Genomic DNA, 20,075 nt, shown 5'->3' with positions numbered 1-20,075 from the left:
TAACTGCTGTGCAGGGTGGGTTGTGCATATCTTTCTCCACATTCAGGGAGGAGAAGAATTTCACATAACTTTGCGTTTGTGCCCCTAGACAGATGGATATCACAGTGCTGTGTCAAGTCCTTTAATCTGAGCCCTCCAAGAGCAGATCTCAATGTTTGCATCTTTCTGCGGTGGGTTTGGCCCGACCTCTTGGTATGCCAGGAGAGGCTTAAGAATCAGACTCAGCAAGACAGAGTTCAGCATGCTCGTTGTTGACAGCAATTGCCAGCTCAGTACCTTCAGCCTGTCAGGTGGCATCCCAGGGTTAAACCCAACATACCTGACCTCTTTGCTACCTTGCGTCAGTTAGTTCTGCTGCCTATTAAAGCAGTCTGGGAATTTACAATCAGATCCTTCACATCAACACCCTTTTTGGATCTCCACTTCCAGGTGGACCCATTGTACATGACATATGCATAACCACAGTGAAAGTGTCTGGCAAAAAGTGTCATTGCATTTGTCAGTACTGCATAAATATATTTATGAATGTCTTTCCACTGTTTAATTTTATATTCTTTTTCTTCATTTCTCTACTACAGAAAGTAGAAATTATGCCATTGCTTCTTCACAATATGTGGTATAAATTATTTGGGACAGGTTCTTTATTCAACGAGAGTGATTTCAATGGTATTATTCAAGATTTGCATGTTTCAATTCCATCAGATCCGGCCCCTATTATCTTTAACTTACCAAATGCTCTCAATAATACACACTCACCCTCAAGATTTCTTCAAAGTGAAGTATTCTGCCAGGCAAGGCCATATTTGTCTCAGTCCAGAGATGCTGATCATCTTACAGACATCTCTTTACTCCCAGGGGCTAAAACTCAGAGACACAGAGTCACAGTTGTTTGAAAAAAACCCTTATTCAACCCTGTTGCACTTTATTCCTGATGTTCAAGTTACAGAGTATTTTGGTTCAGGAAGGACGGCTGGTGACTCATCTTACCCCTAGTTATGAGTTCCCAGGGGGAGGAAAAGCAGGTTCTCAAACCGTTTAGACCTACTTGGTAAGCACAGACATCCTGCAGTCTGAGGCTGGGAGGACAGAGGGATTTCACCCCATGGCAGGGCAGAGTGTGACGCGTTATATCTGGCACTCACAGACCAGAGGGAAGAGATACATATTTAGGGGTACTTACTGGATAGAAATGCTGGAGTGCTCCTTCAGTCAGTAAGAACACAGCTCTGAATTCCTGTTGAACACATTGTTACAGAATAGGAAATCTTTGAATACACATTTTTTGTTACTCTTTTACATGAAATACCTATTAGGCATTTTGGTAACCAATCACTGATATTCTGTGGGGTCTTCCATTTCTCATTCCCTTTCATGGTCTGGTCCAGAGCACACAGCACCTCTAGAAATGGGGCCTTCTGAGAAGTCCTTTCCAGGCCATCAACCTTTACAACTCATAGCTCACTTGTAATGTCAGATCTCTGTGTTCTTAAATAACACACTGAGCAACATTGGCAGATATATGGGAAGTGTTTCCAAGTAACCATCATTCTCTGCCATCCAGCCCTGTCACTTACTTACCCTGACAGCCCAGCTGAAACCCCTGCAGCTGCACAGAACATTTGCACATGGAAACACCTGGCAGCCTTTCCCTGCACTTCTCTTCTTAAAGACAGAGAAATCTGCCAACATACCTAATTGCTGCTAGAAAGGGAGCGGCAGGCACCAGAGATCTCCAGTCTCGAGGAAGAGGAGTATTTGGAGAGGATGCACAGGGAGCAGGCAGTATGTTTTCATATAGGGAGGCAACCACCTTTATGAAGCATGCTGGGACATTCCCTTGGGGGACACTTGGTCAACAGGGACCCTCAGCTTTTTGGCTTTGTTCAAACCAGTATTAACCCCATCAAATCCAATGCCAAATTGCAGAAGGCCAAATCTCTGAGGAGGAAGGATGATGCTTCCTATCTGGACTGCAGCACCTGCCCTGCTATAGGCCCGAGGTATGTTAGACACAATTTGTTGTTGACACATTCACACCATTTCAGATTACCTTATCATCTGCTACATTTTTTCCAGTGGGTGAATTATTTGCTTCTTTATACTTCCTATCACAGAAGTTAATCAGGCTGGAATGTAATTCCCTGGGTTGTCCTTCTTCCCCTTCTTATAGATTGATGCTATATTTGACCTTTTCCTGTCTTCTGGAATCCATCCCTTCTTCCATGAATTTTCAAAGATAATTTCTAGACTCCAATTGCTCCTCAGTCAGCTCCTTGCGTAATCTAGGATTCTCCTTGTTACACCCTGGAGACCTGAAACCATTTATCTTTCCCAATTAATTCCAAAAGTTGGGTGTCCATTTGCAGCCAACCTTTTTGGATGGTACTTTTATACTTCGTTTTGCTGAGTTTACACTCTCTATTGCATATTCAGTTCGGTTTTCTCCCCTCTTCCTTGTTTGGATTTCCTTCATTTTCCCATGTTCAGTTGCCATCTTCTGCAGCTCAGTGCACTATTGATTTTATTTTGTTATTACTTACAATATGGGGAGATATTCCATGCTTCTTTTTTTTTTTTTTTTTTTTTTTTGCAGAAGCTGGTCTCATTTTATGTGTTCTAGTTGGCTGTCATAAATATTTGAGCATACTGTGGGGGCAAGTGTGTGCCCATAGCACTGCAGCTGATCTAGAGGTATAAACTGTCCCTCTATCAGAAATAGTGGTGTGTGAGGACAAAGTTACATAGCTCAGCAAACAGATTTGCCACGGTAACATCTGGGATAGTGTTCCTAATCGATTGTAGTCCATGTATATCTGGAATATGTATTAAGTACTTCTGCATCCAAGTTGGTAAGGATGACATTTTCAGGAAGGTTTTGGATATCCTGAAATGCCCTCAGGAAGTGACAACTCAGATATAGCTAGAAGTGCTGGGAGTAGAGGTTTTGAGGAGGGTGTCTACATAGCTGGAGAGTCCTGTGGTAAGGGTTCCATACCTGAAATGATAAAGAGTCCTGAGTTTTCAGGTTTATGGGTTCTGGAACCAAATTTAGTAATCTGGGCCCAGGCTTTCAAGACACATCTGTGTGGTGTTGGAGAGCTGACTAACCACATCCTGTTCTTAATCGGACTTACTCATGATGACTACAGCACCCTCTTTATGAGCCAGCTAGACTATAATGTCAGAATTATTTTTGATACTGTGTACAGCACAACGTTCAACACATCTGAAATTGTGTACCACTTGGTGTTGTTTGTGAAGAATGTCAGCCTGAGTACGATTGCAGACACATTGAATATAGACATCCAAACTGTCATTATGACCGCTAAGGGCAGCCCACAGAGAAACCTTCTTTTATCGGTGTTGATAGGGGGGATCTAGTTGGTCAGCTTGGTGTTCTGTGTTATGTTGGAAGTATTCCCTTAGAGACAGATAGTGAAAAAAGGATTTGAAGTCACCACAAAGTTATGCCAAGTTCTTGGGGAGGGTGAGGGAGAAAGAAAGTCCCTGGGATAAGACAAACTCTTCTGCTGACCTGAGTCTCTAGCTGGAAAGGTTACCAATATTCTCAGGTGAGCTGAGGTTGTCACAGGTGTAATCTAGTGTACTTGGCAGAGGTGGAGCCACAGCTGCCCAAGAAGCAGCAGCCACCCAAGGTGCAGAAGCAGAAGCAGAAGCAGTAGAAGCAATGGATCAGCAGCAGTGCCAGCTCCAGCAGCCCATGATGCGGAAGCCAGGTAGGAAGTATCCCAGGGCAGAGAAGCAGGAGGTATCCTGAGAGCTCAGCATGTTTGGGTGGGAATCTCTGCTGAGCTGGTGGTTGGGGAGATGCCCACCGCTGACAGAGCCCAGGGCTGGAAGCCAATGGAGAGGGAGGGCCCAAGCTCCCCTCTCCCAACCCCTGTGACACAAGGAAATGGGGGCCCTGACCTGCCAATTTCGAGCAGACCAGGGAGGTCTGGCGCTACTGAGTAGGCCACTGAGGTCTGACTATATGCTGCTGGGCCTCCTTCTACCGACAAAGCCACTGGGCCTGACCAGGCTGCTGGGCCTGACCAGGCTGCTGGGCCTGACTGAGGAGATGCAGACTAGGCCAGTGGGGCCTGACTGTTCTCCTCATTAAGCCTGCTTGGACCTGATGGTTGCTATAGATGAGGCCACTGTGTCCTCATGGGGACACAGGCTAGGCCACTGAGCCTGGGGACAGCATGTAAATCCTCAGAAAACGTGTGGAACTAGAGGCTCTGCCACAAACAGGTTACAAAGGGAGACCTCTGACGTGCAGTTTATTCTTAAAGTCAACACTTTGGCCTCAGTCTCAGTATAGATAGCAAATACCTGACACTTTTTCTCAAACTTTCTATTAAATTTGTGTTGTGCCAGTTTACTTTCATCAGCATTTCCAGATCTGAAAAATTGGGTCTGTCCCATGAAAGCTCATCACAAAATAAATTATTTTGTTAGTCTCTAAAGTGCTACTAGATTACTTGTTTTGTTTTTTGAAGATACAGACTATTACAGCTCCCTCAGTGAAAGCTAAAAACAGTTAGCACTAGCCCCAGCCACTCCCATTGTGCTATAGGGAAAACAAATTATAGTACAAAGCATCATGACACACATTATTATAGTGGTCAAGTGTGGATTACGTAGTCTCCTCTGCAACACCAAACAGTTTTCCCCTTCCCATTATACTTACTTTCCTTCCAAATAATTTCCTTTGCCATCTTGTACTGGGGATCAGTCTCTGAAGTCACCAGGAGACAATCATGGTTTCCTTCCCATTTCTTAAATAGCATTTCACCTACATGGGATGTCTAGGTTGTATTCCCCCAACACATCACGAAAAGTTTGAAAAGCAGCATGGAGAACAGCACCAGGTGGTTAGGCTGAATGTCTTTGTAGGAGCAACCAAAGTTTAGGCATACAGGAAAAACAAGGTTATAAATAGATTCTTGTCTTGATCAGTAGGTCATTAAGTCCCTTAAATTACACTAATGGCTTTCACTCAAAGCTTTAGTGGTACCTCAATACCTCAGGGACTGCTTCAGGTGCCCTATCCTTTCCCCTATGGTTCGTGAAATGACATACATTTAGTCTGGTTTACTTGAAGCAAGATCCCTCTTTGCTGGCATTCAACAATTTAGTCTTGTCCATTGCACAGGATCTTCTACCTTATAGCCCCATCCTCCTCTCTTACTAAAGAACTCCACCAATGTCCTTACTGAATTAGAGGTTGGCTTAGAATTGCTGAAAACTGTGCCCCACATTCTGATTTGAGGGACCGCCTCTCTTCCATGTTTTTGCCCTTGGCTCTTCCCCCTGCTTTTCCAGTTCCCCCTCTGTGGTGAACTCTGTCTAGGCTGGAGATGGAGTGTGGCACGAGCTGCAAGAGGAGCATGTAGCACCAGGGGAAGCTTGAACTCTCCATCTGCCCTGCAATTTATATCCTGGCTGCAGGGTATAGGTTTGTGGCTCTTATTGAATTCCCATTTCCCACAATCCCAGCCATGGGGAGGGACTGGGTCTTATCAGAATGGCTCTCCCTCCCGGGATGCCTCTTGTCATGGTATCAAGCCTGTATGTAATGGGGAGAAACCAGGGTGTGGGATTTTTGGGTAAAACAAGAACACAAGTTGGGATTTTGGGATGAAGAGTCATCAGGGAAGAAGAATGGCCAGGGGTCCTGCTTCTGTGCCTATTTCACCTTTTGAAAAGGTCGTCAATGTGTAGTGAATGGTCTGGGCTGGGGTAGGAGCAGGCCGGGCCTCTGTCTGGAAAGGAACCTGGTACTGAGCCTCTTGGGGAACTGTGCATGTCAGTCCCTCACCACCAGGTAGCTCTGCTCTTAAGCCATGAGGAGTGTGCTCAGTAAGTGGGAGCTGCAGAACCAGCGCAGTGGAAGAGGTTTCCTGAGTGGGTTCTCCAATGTCTCCTGGGCTAACCATGTAAGCATGTGGCTGAGTTCTTAAGGGAAGAGTGGTTGTCCATGCTCCTTAAATAGCCCCAGTAAACAGATGGAGTAGACCCTGTGGGTCACGCAGGACCCCGACCATGAGGAATAGACAGAACTGCCATGACAGAAAATCTCATCAGCCTTTTCCTTTACCCACACTAGTTTAACCACAGACAGGAAAATGATAGGCCAGGTGTCAAGGAAAACAAAATCCACATCTCTTCTCTTTATTGACTATACTGAGAGGAAATCTGCGGTCAGAGCAACCACCTATATGTCTATTTCCAGGCCAACATCCACGGGGGTCCAATGGCACTCAATAAAAACAGCGGCTTTTTAAAGGGAGTTATTGACTTGGACTTATTTCCCCATTACACTATCCACCCTCTCCATCCTATCATTCATTACTACACGGCTTTCACCCATGGCTGCTGCTTTGTCCAGAGTGCAGATCGGTAGCTCAAGTCATCTCAAGTGTAAGAATATCAGCTTGCAGGATGGAACAGGAGGCCTTAACCTGTGTTTTTGATCTTTCATCTCTCCTTCTCTAGACAGAGTGTAAAAGATGGCAGTTGACAAATATCCTGACGATCTTCATACGGAGGTGTTTGCTTTTCACACTGTACACGATTGGATTCATCACAGGTGGGAAAAGGAGGTAGATATAGCCCAGGATAATCTGAACCAAATAAGAACTCCTTCCAAATCTATGCATCAAAGTTAGGCCAATATATGGCATATAGAAGGCAAGGACGGCACAGAGATGCGAGACACAGGTGTTTAAGGCCCTGAGGCACTCTGCCTTGGATGTGATGCTCAGTACTGTTTTGAGGATCATCACATAAGAGAGGAAGATGAACAGCGAATCCAAGCCTTGTGTTATGAGTGCATTCAACAAGCCAAATATTACATTAACTGTAACATCTGAACAAGCCATTCTCATAACCTCTCCATGTGTGCAGAAGCTATGGGTTAGGACATTTTCTCGACAATATCGGAACCGTTTCAGGAGAATGGGCAATGGAAGATTCAGAGCCACTCCTTTCAGCACACACACCAACCACATCTTGGCAAGTCTCTGAGGTGTTAAGATGGAAGCATATCTCAAGGGGTAACTAATTGCGATAAGGCGGTCAAAGGACATGAACAGGAGGACAGAGGACTCAATGCATGCAAGTGAATGAATGAAGCACAGCTGGGCAAAACAGGCATCAAGGCTGATCTCCCTAGAGTTCAACAAGAATATAGGAAGCGTTGTCAGCATTGTGGTTATTGACAAGCCAAGGTCTGTGATGGCCAACATGGAAAGAAAAATGTACATGGGCTCATGGAGGCTTGCATCTTTTCTTACTACAAACACAATGAACGAATTTCCCACTATAGAAATAATATACATTAAGCAAAAGGGGAAAGAGATCCAGAGGTAGACAGTTTCCTGTCCAGGTATCCCAGTGAGAAGGAACACTTCATGTTCGAATCTGCTGTCATTGATAGCTGTCATAAGGTACTAGACAGGTCCGAGGAGTTCAATTCCGTCCTGGAAAGGAAAAAAGAAGAGGAGATTTAATGACATTTAATGATGCAGAAATTCAGGATAGATCAGGAAGAACAAAATCTTGGATTTGCACCACCAACAGGAAGGTTGTCAATGCTAGTATGGATAAGATCTGCAGTCCATCTATCTCTTTATGAACTGGACAGTTCCTGATGTTCTAGGGGCAGGTGAAAGAAGCCTTGTAATATGCAGCTTTGAGATTTCTGCCACCCAATATAATTATACTATTTCCAGCTGTGGTAGGTTGGCTGATGCCCACTGTGAACACTTCAGGTAGTATCATGGTAAACTAGACATCGCAGATGCACCCACCCCTACCTGATAAGATGTGAAAATGGACTATATAAAAATTTAACCTGGATTTTTGTAGATGCTCTGAAGTGTTATTGACTCGTGGGTGGTGTGATGCTACAGAGATATCAGGTCACCTCATGCTAATTTCCATCCTGGACCGTTGACCTGTTCTACTATGAGATGGAGGAATCAAACATGGGATTCCAAAACTTATAGAAATTTTGTATAAGTCTGGTGAGAACATTCAGTCATGGGGGGTTAGAGAGACCTGCTATTTTGCATTCTTTCTATTATCTTTGTTGAACTCTGCTTTGGTCCATTTTCATATTTGACCACTGAAAATGTATTTTGCGGTAGTTAATAAAGGTATATTCATTGTTTATTATATAACCCAATATCTAAAATATTTCACTCATGTGGGTAGGTTGTGTATAGCTTTTTTCCACAGAGGGAGCAGAAGAACTTAATTTAACTTTGTACCTCAAGAGGGATTAACATCTCATTGCTGTGGCAAGTCCCTTCAGCTGAGCCCTCCGAGGGCAGATCTCAATGTCGGTATTCTTCCGTGGTGGGTGTGGCCCCATCTCTAGAAGAGGCTTAAGATGTTGATTCAGCAAGATAGAGTTCAGCATGAGCAGATTGACAGAAATGGTGGCCTCAGTATCTTCATCATGTCAGGTGGCATACCAGGGTGCAACCCACCACACATGCTCTCGCTCCTACCTTGCGTTTGCTTGAACCACTCCCTGTTAGAGCATTTGTATGAATTTGCAATTGGATCTTTTGCAAAAACACCCTTTCTGGATCTCCATTTGAAATGTGGCTCATTGTATCATGACATGCCTTTAGTCACATGGAAAGTGCCTGTCAAAAACTGTGTTTGAATTTATCTGTCCTGCATCAAGGTATTTATGAATGTGTTCCATTGCGTAATTTTATGTTCTTTTTCTCCTTTCTCCATTACTGAAAATAGAAATTAAGCCACTACCTCTTTGCAGTGGAATAAGTTATTTTTGACAGGTTCCTCATTCAATGACCATAATTTTAATGGCATCATTCATGATTTGTATGTATAAATTCCATAAGATTCGGGCTCTTTTATCTCTAACTTACCAAATACTCTCAGAAATACACATGAGCCCTTGAGATTTATCCTAAGAAAGTGAAGCACTCTGAGAAGCCAGGCCAGCTTTGCCTTAATCCAGAGATGTGGCTCATCCTTCAGGCATCTCTTCACACTCATGGGTCCTGCCTGCTCCAGCAATATAAAGATTTATGCATATGTGTGAAGCTACAAATTAGCACAGTTACTTCACCTGGGGCTTGGGGCTGCCTCAACGATGGCTGAATAACGATTGACCCGAGGTTTGCAATGATATCCATCTTGCATCTGATGAAGCAGGTATTTGCCCACAAAAGCTTATGCTTCAAAATATCTGTTAGTCTCTTAGGTGCCACAAGACTTCTTCTGTTCTCAATAATATCCATGTGAGTGTGGAAATAACTTCATGCCCATACATTGGGTGATGAATACATAAAACCATGTTGCTGCAACTCAGCCTTCCATTCTGCTGAAACACAGGTCATTGATTTTGTTCTTTTATGAATTTGGAAAAGTTTTCCACAGATATCGTGGGGGGAACTCCATTCATTTTCCTAAAAGTAGGGGTTAGAGAGAGCTTCTGGTTAGGTAGCAGGAGAAACTATCATATAATTTGAGCTTTGAACAAAGTGTTAGTGGCACAGACTCCTTGTAAATTATATTTGAGTTGTTCTGAAATATTTAATAACCAAAAGTGTTGAAGCAGTAACGTTACCACTGCTCCTTCCTGCACTGATTCCACCAACACTGCTGGTGCCTTTCGATAGATATGTATGTCATGAGTGTTTGGTTGGTTGTATCTGATTTACAATGAAACATGTGAGCTTATTCTTTCTCCTTTTATTTTCTTTCACAGATGATTTCAAGTCAACAGTGGAACCTCAACTGTCATTTGCATTTCTTCAGAATCTGCAAAGATCTCAGCACTTCAGATATCATTCAGTTGCCTGTCAGCAAACAGAAGTCTAGAAGGCCCTCTGTGGCTCTCCTCAGTTTCTGTGAACATGTGGCCTTTATCTAGAAGAGTAACAGCCACTGGAATCTGGTTATAAAATTCACATTCTCTGAGCTCTTTCTCAAGAACACAAAGTTTCTCCAACACCAGTTGTTCAGGCACACTGAGGAAATGCAGGAAATGGTTTTCAAATTCCAATGGAGTATTCATGGGACTCGAACTTAAACAAAACTTTGAACCCATTCCCCTGGCCCCTTGGAAGAACAAAGCACCATTCCTCAAGGGACTGAGCTCGCAACCCTGGGTTTAGCAGGCCAATATCACAGTACTGGGCTATCTCTCCCAGATTCACGTCTTATGACATTAACATGTTGCTCTTGCTGCCCGCAGTGCTCACTGAGTGAGGTTTAGGGAAAGCACAGAGCAACCAGCTGGTAATCGCCTGTTTCTGGGCTCCAGGCATGTTACACAGGTTGTTCTGCCAGCTGTTGCTGAGAAGCTCTTCAGACTGACAGACACACAAACCCCTGGGGAAGTCTGGACACTCTTGGCCTGTCTGGGTCTCTGTCAAAGTAGAATATTTTAAAATCAGAGACATCGACACACAGTTGTTTAAAAAAAACCTTGTTCAACCATGTTACACTTTATTCCTGCTGTTCTGATTAAAGTGTATTTTGTATTTTGTATAAAGTGTACTCCGTTTTGGGGACAATTTTTACCTCCAGATTAGTGGAACTACCATGGGCACCTGCATGGCCCCACAATATGCTAATATATTTATGGCTGACCTGGAACAACGATTCCACAGCTCTCATCCCCTATTACCACTCCTCTACTTAAGATACATTGATGGCATCTTTATGATTTGGGCCCATGGTACAGAGGTTCTAGAAGAATTCCACAGAGACTTTAACAATCTACACCCCACCGTCAACTTATGCCTCGATTACAACATGCAAGAGATACATTTCCTGGACACTACAGTACGAATCAAGGATGGCCTGAGCAGTACCACACGGTACCGAAAACCTACTGATCACTATACTTATCTACACCCTTCTAGTTTCCATCCTGCACACGTGACTAGATCCACTGTTTACAGTCAAGCTCTTAGGTACGATCGCATTTGCTCTGATCCAACTGACAGAGACCAAAAACTACAAGAACTTTACCAAATATTCGTAAACCTGAATTACCCACAAGGAGAAGTAAAAAAAAAAAATCGACAGGGCCAGACGAATACCCAGAGACCAGCTACTCCAAGATCGGCCCAAAAAAGCCCAGAACAGAACACCACCGGTCATCACCTACAGCCCCCAACTCAGACCACTGCAACGAATTATTAAAGACCTACAACCTATTCTTAATCAGGATGCTGCACTCCAGAAGGCCCTGGGTGACATGCCTGTTCTCTTGTACAGACAACCTCCCAACCTCATGAGGATCCTTACTAACAGCCACAGCCTACACCCCAGGAACACCACTCCTGGAACCTTTCCCTGCAACAAAGCCCGCTGCCAGCTTTGTCCACATATCTTCTCTGGAAATACCATCACTGGACCTAACCAGGTTACTCACAGAATCACGGGCACTTTCTCATGCTCCTCTACTAACATCATATATGCCATCATGTGCCAACAATGCCCAGATCCTTTGTATATTGGACAGACTTCTAACTCCCTTAGACAAAGGGTCAATGGGCACAAAACAGGCATCAAAACACTCCAGATCCACAAACCAGTTAGTCAACATTTTAATGGAATGGGGCATTCTGTCAATGACCTAAATGTATGTGTGTTACTGAAAAGCAATTATCGCACCGTTTTGGAAAGGGAAACAGCCGAGCTGCCTTTTATATTCAAATTCAGCACATTAACACATGGTTTAAATCGTGATGTGAACTTTCTGAGTCACTATAGGGGCTCGTCTGCATACTTGGCTCAATCTAATTCTTGATCTTCTGCCCCACCCCTCCGCTCTCTGATTTGCTCACCTTGATTACCTTTTTCTGATTTGTCCTCCTTGCTTACTGTTTTTGGTTCTGTGTGCCTTACATATTGAGTCTGTTCTGGTCTGGATATGGTCTGAAGAAGTGGGTCTGTCCCATGAAAGCTCACCTAATAAACTATTTTGCTAGTGTTTAAAGTGCTACTTGACTGCTTTTTGTTTTGAAAGTGTATTTTGGTTCAGGAAAGCCGGCTGATGACTCCTCATACTCCTAGGCATGAGTTCCCACATAGAGGAAAAGAAACGCATATCGCTAACCCAAATAGATCCATTAGTAAGCTCAGTTAAATTATAGTGTGCTGAAGCCCAATACCCACTCTAAGGGTGGGACGATGGTGGGATTCCACCCCATGAGAGGGAATGGTGTGTGGTGTCACATCTGGCACTCGCAGAGGTTGGTCGCCCTCCAACAGCTGGGGATACCTACTGAGTAGAAATGCTGGAGTGCTCCTTCTGTCAGGAGAGAGAAATGTCCTATGAGACCTGTTGCCACAGAGTAATGCACATCTGAATTCTTGTCTCCCACATTGTTAGGGATTATAACATCTTTGAAAAGGCATTTGGTGGTTGCATTACTAAATGTAATACACCTTGGGCACTTTGGGAACCAATCACTGATATTCTGTGGGGTCTCCTTTTGCTCATTCCCTGACAAGGTCAGGACCAGAGCACACAGCATCTCTAGAAATGGGGCCCTCTGGGAAATCCTTAAACAGGCCACCATGGTTTTAAAAGTCAAAGCTCACATGAAATGTCAGATTTCTGTGTGCAGAAATAACACTCTGAGCAGGAAAGGCAGATGTAGGGGCAGGATTCCCAAGCGACTATCATTCCCTGCCTCCAACCCTGTCATTGACTCACCCCAAAACCCCATCTGAGACCCCTGCTAGCGCACAGAGCATCTACAGAAGGAAACAGCAGCAGCCTTTCCCTGCACTTCACTTTTTAAAGACAAAGAAATGTGCCAACGTACCCAATTTCTTCCAGAAGGTGAACTGCTGCCACCTAAATGATGAAGAGCTATTGGAGAAGTTGTACAGGCAGCAGTCAGTGTGTGTTCGTATTGGAAGGCAGCTGCATTTATAAAGCCTGTTTGCACATTTCCTCGGGGACCACTTGGCCATCAGGGACCTTCAGTTGTTTGTCTGTGTGTGCACCAGGGTTAAGACCATCACGGCTAATGGTTAACTTCAGGAAGCCAAATCAGCCAGGATGGCTGGTGATGCAATGAAACTGTGCTGCAGCGCCTGCCCTGTCACAGACTCTCAGGTTGGTAAGACACAGTTTGTTCTTGACAAATCCACACCACTTCTTCTCACCTTCTGACCAGCTAGCTTTTTGCCAATGAAGAAATCATTTTCTCCTTTATCCTTTCCTGGGTTGTCCTTATTTCCCATTTTAGAGTTGGGCACTAGATTTGTACCTTTCCTGTCTTACGGAAAATCTCCCTTCTCCATGACTTTTCCAAGATCATAGCTAAAGGCTCACATAGCTCCACAGTCAGCTTGTTGATTCATCTAAAATGCTACTGATTGGAGCCCGGAGCCTTGAAAGCATTTAACTTTCTGAGGTAGTTTTAACTTGTTCTTTCTGTAATTTAGCTTCCAGTCCTCTGCCATTTTCACTGACATTCCCTGTGTTAGGTGTCCTTTTTTTGCCAACCTTTTTGGATTGCATGTTTATACTTTGTTTTGCTGATCTTACCCTCTCCAAGGCATAACCAGTTGGTGTATCTCCCTTTTTCCTTTTTTGGATTTCCCCCAGTATTCCATGTTCTGTTGCCCATATAGGTCAGTGCAGTGTTGGTTTTTTTCCCATTACTACATACAACGTTTCGTTGCCAAGACAATTTGTGGTCAGATATCCCCCCCAAAACTTTTCAGGCACTGGTATCAGTTCATGTGCTCCAGTTGGCTGATGTCATCAGGACGAAAATTCCCCTTCCCCCTGCATGTCTCTACTTCCAATTCTCCAAAACTTAGGAGTTACCCAAATTTATCTAGGCCAAAGTTCCTAGGCCTCAGGCCTCACGCTAACTGATGATTTCTTCTAGGATTGAAACCAGTATGTTCAGTGCACCTCAGTGCAACGTGCTATGAATGCAAAGCAGTGCAGATGATTGAGGTCAATGGCCAATTAGGATGCTGGAGATGGTCCCTGTGAACGTGAACAGTTTGTGTGATGTATGTGAAAGAGAGAGATGGCAAAGAGCCCATTACTGGGGTTTGAGTCACTGGCCTATTCTATCCCTGCCTCAGTTGGGTTCAGAGCAGTGGTGGGGCTTGGGTGCCGCTCGCCATTGGAAACAGCTTCCAAGAGCACAGCCCATTCTGCCAAAACTATGTGGACAGTGGCTACGATGAACTTAACTGGGTCACACAGATTCCATTGAGCATGTCAGATGTTCTGCTCGTTTCACTAAGACCATCTACCCGCCCTTTGGGGTTCCCTGCACCCTGTTCTGCTGAGCCAGGAGCTCTCATCTCCCTCGCAATGAGACTAAGTATATTGTGACTTCTTCTTTTAGGTTCAAGAGGAGTGAACAGCAACCAAGAATAAATCATATTTTCACTTTTATTGACACCCAAAACAGTCCTGGGAAGTAACAGAGAGTTATGGAAATTTATTTCAATACAGAGGAACTTACAATTGATTTTACAAAACATGCACAGTTCTACCGTTAGCAAACTTATAATTTTCAGATGGGAAATCACGGCCTCTTTCCTTTTCCACACACAGAGGCATCCACAAGGCAATTGCCAGTAAGAACAGGTTGCAGCTTTCGGTTAAAGGCCCTTCCAATTTGTTATTTCTTTTTAACCTATATTTCTATTTGACTTGGATGCTCTAAGAGCATTTAATCACCAGCTACTGATTATGAAAAGTATCTATTGTGCATACCCCTAGGATACAACTTATCAATGAATGTGTTACAAAACCATTGTACTTAATTATCAGTTCTATGGCTGCATCTGAAAGGTTCTGGTTAACCAAAAATGAACTTTTGCAAGAAAAAAAAGAAAAAGCAGTCCTGTAGAACTTCAGAGATGAAAAAAAATTTTTTTTAGATGACGACCTTTCATGGGACCGACCCACATCTTTAGATCTGGAAATTCCGATTACAGTAAACTGACCCAAGACAAACTTAACAGAAAGATGGAAAAAGTGTAGTGAATACTGGCAAATAAGCTACATACAGTAGAAGGCGTGAACGAAGTGGGAGAAGAAAGTAAAGAAAATGACACTGCAAGTGTCTGTTAAGCTGAGTGATTTGCCTGAGATCACTACAAATACCTAAGATGGGGAAACTGTCCTTGTAATGTGTCAGGTAATTGCATTCTCCATTCAGATCAAGGTTCAAAGTGTTGAACTTGAGAATAAACTCCACTTCAGATGCCACAAATCAGACATTAGGATTCTGAATACAAATTAACGTTTCAGTGAGCATTTCCATGGACAAAGCCAAAGCATTAAAGACCTGAAAACCTGCATCCGAAAATGGACACTTTGACACAAGTGTGACGGGGTGCCCCTCATTAGCCCAGGGCTGGAGGAGAGGTTTGCTGGGTGTAAAAGGCCCACCCCCAATGGCCCTACTTTCCATGATCCAACTGCAGCCCAAGGACAAAGGCCGGGGAGGCCAGTGAGTAGGGCCTGTCCATCAGATGGAAAAGATCGCCTGCTCGAACTCGTGTGCAACACCTTCCTGAGGTGCAGCCGCAGCCGCGTGTGGAGTAGGAGCAGCAGCAGCACAAGGAGCAGCAGACAGAGCTGGGAAGGTGCATCTCATCTGGATGGGGTAGGAAGCAGCCCAGAGCAAGAAACCAGGAGACATCCCGAGAATTCAGCACGTGACATCATGGAAGGGGGAGCACTGACCCACCAAAGTCAACCAGACCGCGAAGAGCTGCCCTGACCGACAAGGCCAATGAGCCCTGACTAGGCTGATGGGCCCTTTTTTTACTGACTAGACAGCTGAGGCCTGACTTAGGGGATACTGACTAGGCCACAGGGTCCTGCCCTGGCTGTTGATTCAGCCTGTTGGGACTGACCATGGTGTATGGACTAGGCAACTGAGACCTGAAGGCAGCATGTAAGTACTCTGAAAAGGCGTTGGGCTAGAGGTCCTGCCACAGCCATGTTACAAAGGGAGAAATATAATCTGGAGTTTATTTTCCAGTTGTAGAATTTGTGCCTCAGTCTCAACGGATATAACAATTACCTTCCACACGACAAGGTCTGTTTCTTCATCTTCAATATTTGTAGTGATCTCCGGCAAGTCACTTAACTTAATAGGCACTCGCAGGAAGTAATTTTCTTCCCTCCTCTTCCCCTTCTTAACCCCCTGTTCTGTCCTAAGTAGCTGATTCACTTGTTTTCATTTCAAGTTTTCCCACCTTTCTGTTAAATTCATGTTGTGCAAATTTACTTTCATCAGAATTTCCAACTCTGAAGAAGTGGGTCTATCCCATGACATCTCATCTCCTAATCCATTATTGTGTTAGACTTTGAAGTGCTACATGTCTGCTTTTTGTTTTTTGACAATCCAAACTGACATGGTTACCTCTCTGTGACTGCTCAAAGAACTGCTAACTCTGGTCTCAGTGTGTTGAAGGCAAGATAAATGATAGTACAAAAGACCTCTTTCTTCTCTCTTGCACTGGGCCGCTGCCACTGTAACCCAATAAAGATGGATCAGGGCACCAACTATTCCTGCTTCTGATCATTCCATCATTCAGGCTTTGAACGACTGGAGTTTTTAGTTCAATCACAGATCTTTATGTTGAAAAGAGGCATCAAAGCACATAGGATTGCTGTGGTCAAGTTAGGGTCAACTTGTTTTCCTCTAAAAAGTCTTACAGCCCTCCCTGATATTTTAATTCTTTTCCTTCCAAGTTTTTTTCAGTTGTTACTTTATGGCAGGCAGCACTCTGTGAAGCCAGCAGAAGACAATTGTGGTTTTCTTCCCATTCCTTACATAGCATTTCACCTTCATGGGATGTCTTTATTCCATTGCCCCACACCTCTGGAAAGATACCAATTCAGGATGGATTCTAGCACCAAAAGGCAATGTCATATGTCTTTCTAGGACCAACTGATGTTTAGCCACACAGGAAAAAGAAGAATATACATTGATTCTTGTCTTGATTACAGGGTCATGAAGTCCTGTAAATTCTACTCATGGCTTTCCCTCAAAGCCCTGGATAAATCAGAACATAGGAACAGCAATACTCGGTCAGACCAAATGTCCATCCAGCCTAGTAGTCTGTCTGACAATAGCAGACAGTGCCAAGTGCCCCAGACTGGGTGGACCGAAGACAATGATCAAACAATTTGTCTCCTGAGATCTGTCTTCAGCCTCTGACAATCAGAGACCAAGGACACCATTCCTACCCTTGGGTAATAGTTTTAATATTACTTATTAATTTCATTTGGTGTTCTCTTGTTCTTCTATTATGGGCACAAGTAAATAACTTCTCCTTATTCACCCTCTCCACACCTGTCATAATTTTGTATACCTCTATCATGTCCCTCCTCTGTCTCCTCTTTTATAAACTGGGAAGTCCCAGTCTTTTTAGGCTGTACTCATATGGGAGTTGTTCTAAGCCCCTAATCATTCTAGTTGCCCTTTTCTGAACCTTTTCCAGTGCCAGGATATCTTTTTTTTGTGAGGAGACCACATCTGTACACAGTGTTTAAGATGTGGGCATACCTTAGATTTATATAGAGGCAGTAATATACTCCTTGTCTTATTTTCGATCACTTTTTTAATAATACTTAACATCCTTTTTGCCTTAAATTAGCTCCCATCATACGGTAAGTATAGTTGGGGTTATTTTTTCCAATGTGCATTACCTTACACTTATCTACATTAAATTTCATTTGCCATTTTGTTGCCCAATCACTCAGTCTGATGAGATCTTTTGAAGTTCTTCACAGTCTGATTTGTCTTGATTATCTTGAACAGCTTAGTGTCATCTGCAAACTTTGTGACCTCACTGCTCACCCCCTTCTCCAGATATTTTTATGAGTAAATTGAACAAAATTGGTCCTAGGACAGACCCTTGGGGGATGCCACTAGTAACCCCTGTCCATTCGGGAAATTTACCATTTATACCTACCCTCTGTTTCCTGTCTTTTAACCAGTCCTCAGTCTATGACAGCACCTTCCCTCTTATCCCATTAGAACTTAATTTATGTAAGAGACCTTGATGAGGTACCTTTTCGAAGGCTTTCTGGAAATCTAGGTATACCATATCCACTGGATCTCCCGTCTGCAATTCTGTTAACTCCTTTGAAGAACTTTAACAGATGCATAAGAGGTGATTTCCCTCTGCAGAACCCAAGTTGATTTTTGCCCATCAAATTATGTTTTTCTACGTGCCTGGAAATTTTATTCTTTAGTATTGTTTTAATTAATTTTCCTGGAACTGACATTAGACTTACCAGACAGTAATTGACAGGGTCACCGCCAGAGCCCTTTTGAAATATTGGTGTCACATCAGCTGTCTTGCAGTCATTAGGTAAGGAAGCTGAAAAAAGGACAGGTTACAAACTAGTGTTAATGGTTCTGCAATTTCCCATCTGAGTTCTTTGAAAACTCTTCGATGAATGCCATCCAGTCCTGATCCCTTGGTACCATTAAGTTTTTCTATTTGTTCCAAAACCTCCTCTAATGACACTTCAATCTGTGACAGTTCCTCAGTTTCATTTCCTACAAAAGACGATGCAGGTTTGTGAATCTCCCCAACATCCTCCACCATGAAGATTGAAGCAAAGAAACAATTTAATCTCTCTGTAGTGGCTTTATTGTCCTTGATTGCTCCTTTTGTATTTGTATTGTCTAGGGGACTCACTGCTTTCGGCTTCCATCTGCTCATCCCCAAATAACTCCTGGTCCCAGTGCACCCACACAGCTTCTCTGATGTACCTTAGAAAAGGATGGCAAAGAGTCAGTTACTCGGGTTGAATTCATTGGCCTGTTCTCTCCCTGCCTGAGTGCAGTCCATAGCAGTATCGGGCTGGGCTGCCTCTTCCCATTGGACAAAGCTTCCAGAGGCACTGCTCATTATGCCAAACACATACAGATGGGGCACCATGAATTCGATCTCAGAGATTCACTTGAGACTTTCATCTGATTTGCTGATCTTATCATAGAGATGATCTGCCTGCACTTTGGTGTTTCCCTTCTCCACCCTACTTAGCCAGAAGCTCTGCTCGCCCCCAACTAAGAGAAAGAGATTTGGCAGAGCACCAAGATTGTAGACAAAGTGGAACAAAAAACCCTGAATAAATCTCCCTTAGATTATATGTCATCTATATCACCAATGAAGGACAGTTAAAGGAGGTGAAGTAGAGGATGGGAGTTTTGAAAACATTGTTCTAAGTCATTCACAAAAAACTGGAGCATAATGTAGGGTCATGCGGTTGCCCGTTGCACTGCCGCTGATCTAACGGTATAAATTGTCTCCCAGTCAGAAATAGTGGTGGGTGAGGACAAAGTTGCATACCTCAGCAAACAGATTTGCAACGGTAACATCTGGGATAGTGTTCCTAATGGATTGTAGTCCATCTACATGTGGAATATTTGATTAAAGTACTTCTACATCCAAGGTGGCACGGATGATATTTTCAGGAAGGTTTTGGATATTCTGTCATGTCCTCAGGAAGTGATATCTCAGATATAGCTAGAAATGCTGGTAGTAGAGGGTTTGAGGAGGGAGTCTACATAGCTGGAGAGTCCTGTGATAAGGGTGCCATACCTGAAATGATAAGGAGTGCAGGGTTTTCAGGTTTCTGGATTTTGGGAGGCAAATAGAGTAATCTGGGCCAGGGCTTTCAAGGCACAGCTGTGTGATTTTGGTCCTGAGTTCAGGCAGGGACCTCCTTAAGAAGATGGTGCACTTTTTTTTTTTTTTGTATTTTTCAGCAGGATCAGAGGAAAGAGGTCGGTAAAATGTGGTGCTGACTAACCACATCTTGTTCATAATCTGATTTACTCAGGATGACTCCAGAACCGGCTTTGTCAGCTGGCTAGATTATACTATCAGAATTATTTTTGTTACCATGGACAGCACGACGCTCAACACAGCTGATGTTGTGTATCACTTGGGGTTGTTTACAGAGAATGTCAGCCTGAGTACGGTTGCAGAGGCAATGAATATAGACATCCAGAGTGTCATTATGACCACTGAGGGGAGCCCACATA

General features: G+C 43.7%; 1 protein-coding gene across 1 annotated transcript; it reads right to left on the bottom strand.

Annotated features, from left to right (window-relative positions):
• Window positions 1–6,500: 6,500 nt before the first annotated feature.
• Window positions 6,501–7,454, bottom strand: LOC142000883 (olfactory receptor 51G2-like). The gene has a single exon (XM_074986101.1). It carries the CDS (start codon window positions 7,452–7,454, stop codon window positions 6,501–6,503), a length of 954 nt encoding a protein of 317 aa, XP_074842202.1.
• Between the last annotated feature and the right edge of the window lie 12,621 nt (window positions 7,455–20,075).

This window comes from Carettochelys insculpta, chromosome 1, assembly GCF_033958435.1.
Source record: "Carettochelys insculpta isolate YL-2023 chromosome 1, ASM3395843v1, whole genome shotgun sequence".
Taxonomy (NCBI): Eukaryota; Metazoa; Chordata; order Testudines; family Carettochelyidae; genus Carettochelys; species Carettochelys insculpta.
Note: the sequence above shows the minus strand (reverse complement) of the source record. Positions and strands in the feature narration are given on the sequence as shown.

What these genes read in the sequence shown, in the direction of transcription:
- LOC142000883 (XM_074986101.1), bottom strand. Translation starts at nt 7,454, where the DNA reads ATGACAGCTATCAATGACAGCAGATTCGAACATGAAGTGTTCCTTCTC.